Genomic DNA, 5,202 nt, shown 5'->3' with positions numbered 1-5,202 from the left:
TCCGTTGCCGGTCACGAAAAAAGACAAAAAGACAAAAAAAAAAAAAAAAAGATGTCAAAATAACTGAGTGCCTAGTATGTGCCAGGCACTATGTGGGCACACAGATAAATAAGACACTTCCCTGTGCTCAAATTTCTTTCATTCATTCAACAAATACTTAAAGAGCACCTACTATGTGCCAGGCGCAGTCCTCCCATAAAACACACATTCATTCATTCATTCAGTTAATCAATCAGCACATGCTCAGTCACTCCCCCACTATGTGCCAGACCTTGTGCTGGGGACAAAGGTGGGTAAGACAAGCTGGAAGATCTGGGGTCCCATCATGAGCTTCCTGAAGTCCTCCCTGACAAGGACACTATTCTACATCTGCTAAACTCAAACAGTGGTGTCCCTGACAGTGCCCTCAGCTCGGGTAGTGGCTTTCCCACTTGCTCTCAGCCTGGTCCCCATACCAATGGATGGCTGGGTTGTGGTTCCCCAGGGAGGACACTGGGTCAGGGGGATTGCCAGAGTCAGTGTGGACAGAGTGCATGAATTCCCACTGCACCATCAGCACTGACGCCAGTCTGTCTACACCAGCTGGCTGGGCCACAGCACATGCTTGTGGTTTTGCACTAAGGCATCACCAGCCAGTCAGAGCGGTTTTTGATCAGACACTCGCCTGCAGACCAGCTGGGGCTCAGAAGCTCAGCTGCCCACGGGGAGCCTCCCCCAGGCCAACCTGGGAGCAGCAGGCAGCCTCAAAGGGCTGGAGAGTGACAGCAACCTTGGGCTGTTTCAGACAGACTGTGGACCTGGCTAAGCCCCTGACCCTTGCTGGGCCTCAGTTTCCTCCTCTGCAATATGGGATTGATGTTTACATGCTTCCTGGATGGCTGTGAGGTTTAGAGGGCACGGCATGTGGTAAGCACTCAGTATTCGGCAACTAATAATAACAACCATAAATGAAGGGACAGCCCAGCCTGTGCCCATGGGAGAATTCCCACGGAGGGATGCCTCAGCAGAACCAGTGCCTTCCTGCTCAAGCGCCACCATTTATTACACACCTACCTGGCCAAACTGAAACTAAAGAAAAGCCCTTGTTTTTCTGCCAAAGCCTGCAGGCTCATTCTCTTGGCTCCGTGCATGGCTGTTGTCCTTTACACAAAGCCTTGGTGATAAGCCAGGCCTCCCCAGCTGCCCGGGCACCGTGGCCAGAGGATGGGGATGCGAGAGGGACATGCCATGTGTTTGGTACAAGAGAAAAATGAATAAGGGGCTCAGGCATGATGGGAAGACCAGGCTTGCAGCCAAGGGGCACGGGCATGTGGACTGAGGCACTAAATCCCCCTCGGCTCCCTCCTTGACAGGGGCAGGGAGAAGGGCACAAACAGGTCCTGACAGGGCTTTACAGCCACTGTCTCCAGACCTCACAGCCACTCTCTCTCTGCCAGAGGGGGAAACTGAGGCTCAGACACGCGAGGCCCAGCTGGAAAGTGGCACCACAGGGATTCAACTCTAGCATGTGTGTTTTCCACATGCTCTCAGCTCCTAAACAAGGAACTTTCATAAACATCTGGGGGTTTTCGGTGTGGGCGTGGGTGTGGCACCATGTGTGTTAGCGTAAGACGATGCACAGCTGAATCTTCTTGTCACTTCTGATACCCTCTGTCGAGCCAGCACTGAGAACCTGAGCCCCAAACAAGTAACAACATTTCCAGCAATTCCAGCATCTGACATCTTCTTACCAAAAATCACCAGTCGAACAGCACTTCCCTCCCCTCTGCCGATTCCAGGACTTTCCCAAGCCCCCCACTGAGGCCAACCCCACAGCACTCGGAGGCAGTATGTGCTGAAGAAGCAGAGCGGGTTTAGGGTCAGACAATCCTGAGTTCAAGTCTCTTGCCTTTGCCATCTTTAATTTATGTGAATTTGGGTAGATGTTTTCACCTTTTGAAGCCTTGGTTTACTCATCTCTAAAATGGGTATGATGATAGTTTACCTAGCAGGGTTTCTGTGAGGATTAGAATTCACAGATGAAAAGAGCCTGGTCTGTAGCAGCCGGGTCATGACAGCTCTCTGACCCCAGCCACAAGCTTCACAGAAAGCCCTTGACAGGTTTTAATATTCATATCAGGTTAACAGAATTTTGTTTGAATATAATCAATGTATTTTGCAGGGAAAGTACTTTTCAAACTCAGAATGAGTCACAAGCAAAGTCTGTCAGGGCGGCTCTTGAATAGGTGCCCACACCCCTGTGGTCTGTGCCCGCCTCTATGACCTGGCCTGTCTGAGCCCAGGGGCAGAGGGCACAGCTTAAGCAAGGGTACAGTGGCTCGCATGTGCTGCAGGGGGCAGGGGTCAAGGACATAGTGCTGGTGAGGACGGGAGTGGCCTACTCCACCTGTGTTTGAGGAAGGGGATTCAGGCTGCAGTGGAGGTGACAGCTGCATAGGAAGCAGGAGGAAGGTGCTGGCTGGGCTGCATCAAGGACAGGTAAGAAGTGAAGGGAAGAGCTGGTACAGGGACCAATGGGTAGAGAAGAGGGTCCTGGAGCCAGGCTACCTGGGTTTCAGCCCTGGCTCCCCCAATTACTAGCCGTGTGGCTTCAGGTGTGTTACTTAACCTTTCAGAGCCTCAGTTTCCCAATCTTTAAAATGGGAATAACAGCATTACCTACTCCATAGGGCTGGTGAATGAGTTACACATAGGAAGAGTGATGTAAATATTAGCCAATATTATGTGAGACATTCAGGGGATAGAATGACAGGGCTCAGTATCTGTCGAAAGGAGGAGAAAAGAAGGATTTTTGAGGCACCTGTGAACTTGGGAGTTCCCCATCCTTTCTGAGGAGAAGTGGGCAGTGACTTCTTCCTGGTCCAGCCCTGGCCAGCTCCACCCACCTCTCCAGGGCCAGAAGAAGCACTGTGACCTTGACCCACCACTCCTCCGTGCTGGAGAGAGGGCTAGCCTGGGCATGCTGGCAGGAGCCCTGGGCTAGCTCCGGCCTCTCCTTTCCTCCACACCCACCACTAGGCAGCTCATTCTCAGAGGAATTGAGAGAACTCAAATGAGATCAGGCCTTCTGTTTTTCCTTTACTCCCCAACTTCTCAGTCTCCTGCCTCCCATCCATGGCCAGGGAGGCCACCCAGACATTTACTGCTGTTCTCCCACTGTCGGAGTCCAGGCAGCGGGTGACGTTTTCAAGGAAACATGCCAGGCACCCCATGGACACCTTTCTAGGACCACAGATGCCCAGCCTGCGATGGGGGAAGCCAGGGGCTGCCACTGCTATTACTGACAACAGCAACGACGACGACCATGCACACTCCCTTAGAGTGTTCCTCGACATCTTGTTTAAGCCAGAGTCTGGCCCAGGGCTTGGCGTACAGGAGGTACTCCATTGGTGTTTGTCGAATGAGTGAATGAATGAACAGCTACCAAGGATATGCCCAGCACTACGCTAAGTATTCAACAAACATTTTCACATTTAATCCCTAAAACCACCCTATGAAGTGGGTTTTATTCTCATTTCACAGAGGAGGAAACTGAGTCTCGGTTGCCCAAGACTACCCAGCTAGCCAAGAGTAGGGCCAGGTTTCCCACCTCCGTCTCTCCCATGCCAGAGCCCATCTCATCACCCCCACACTATTACGCAGTCACTGGGGGAGGCTTGGCTGACAGGTGTGGGGTAACAAACTGCATTGTGAGCCAGGTATGGGTCAGGAAGCCCAGGTTGTGGCCTTGCTTCCAGGGCACACTTGCTGTGTGACTTTCAGCGAGTCACGGGCCCTCATTGAGCTTCCATTACCTTGATGGGGAGAGGAAGAACCCGCACTTGTACAGGGTGAAGAACCCACTGCTGTGAGTCCGGCATCTCCCAGGGCTTCTGGGGTCTTACCTCTTGAGCTGCTCCCTGGCAGTGGCTACAGCAGCTGCAGCCTGGCACCTGAGCCAACCACATGCTCCTGTATCAGCAGAACCGGCTCTTCTAGCATCACCCAACCTGCCCCCCAAGCCTCTCAGAAGGTCTCCCTCTCACCTGCAGACATCGAGCTGAGTCAAGGTGCCCAGCACACACACGGCATGGGTGGTCTGCTCTGGGCCCACACGGATCACTGTCCTCTGGGCCATCGTTTGGCCAGCTTGTCCCTCCAGCTGTAGGAAGCCCCTGGGCTGGTTCCTTTATACCTCCCCGCAGAGGCCATGAGTCAGCACCTGCGGTCTGTGGGCCAGCGGCTCAGCCCCTCCCCACTCAGGTTCTGGGCGTGTGCTCCCAGCCCTCCTCTGCTCTGGAGAGGCCCTTTGGACCCCTAGATGGGTGTCAATGCCAGAATCAGTGGCAGGCTGGCTCTGCTAGTTTCCTGGGAAGGGCCGAGGGCTCAGAAAGCCTTGAGGGGAGGGGATGTGAGGCCCTTTGGACCCCTAGATGGGTGTCAATGCCAGAATCAGTGGCAGGATGGCTCTGCTAGTTTCCTGGGAAGGGCCGAGGGCTCAGAAAGCCTTGAGGGGAGGGGATGTGGTCAAATTCTGGTGCCCATAGCCCCATCCCTGTCTGGAGGCCATGAACATCTGGATCCATCCAATCATATCTAACTGTGCCAAGCAGGGGTGTGTATCAGAGAGGAGAAGGCGAGAAAAGCAGGGAGATTTTAGGCACAAAGTCACAGCCCAGGCTATACATTCAAAAACCAACCAGGCTTGGGACAAGTTTCCCCAGTTGGGCCACACACAGGACAGCTCACCTTCTTGGGTGTTTTCTCTGTGCCAGGTGACTTTCTCTGCACTTTACATGCAACAGCTCAGTAAGTCAAGCCTGTGAGGTGGTACCCCCATTTCATCCTCACAGCAGCTCTCTGAGGTCAGTGCCATTATCATTCCCATTTTACAGACGAAGAAACTGAGGTGCAGAGAGGTTACACAGCTAGGAAGTGGTGGGGCCAGGATTTGAACCAAAGTTGTCCAGCTCCAGAGTGTGGGGTTTATTGGCTGCCGGTCCACGTGACACGCATTTTTCAGACTTTTCACATCTACTTCTCACTACCGTGCAAGGTATATATGGACTTACTATTGCAACCCATTTTACAGAAAGGAAAATTGAGGCTCAGAGAGGAAAAGTGACTTGCCCAAGGCATCATGGCTAATGTGTGGCAGAGATGTGAGGGGAAGGTGAGTTTCCTGACCTGGAAGCCAGTGCTCTCTGCATGCTCCAGGATGCC

At 53.0% G+C, this 5,202-nt stretch overlaps 1 protein-coding gene across 1 annotated transcript in view; it reads right to left on the bottom strand.

The window, feature by feature from the left end:
- PADI4 (peptidyl arginine deiminase, type IV) overlaps nt 1-4,117 on the bottom strand; it is a 42,708-nt gene extending 38,591 nt beyond the window's left edge. The window contains exon 1 of the mRNA XM_008591097.1: nt 4,026-4,117. Coding sequence (XP_008589319.1) covers nt 4,026-4,117 — 92 coding nt within the window. The remainder of the gene's footprint in view (nt 1-4,025) is intronic.
- Between the last annotated feature and the right edge of the window lie 1,085 nt (nt 4,118-5,202).

The sequence above is a fragment of the Galeopterus variegatus genome, unplaced genomic scaffold (genome assembly GCF_000696425.1).
Source record: "Galeopterus variegatus unplaced genomic scaffold, G_variegatus-3.0.2 Scaffold6635, whole genome shotgun sequence".
NCBI classification, from domain to species: domain Eukaryota; kingdom Metazoa; phylum Chordata; class Mammalia; order Dermoptera; family Cynocephalidae; genus Galeopterus; species Galeopterus variegatus.
Note: the sequence above shows the minus strand (reverse complement) of the source record. Positions and strands in the feature narration are given on the sequence as shown.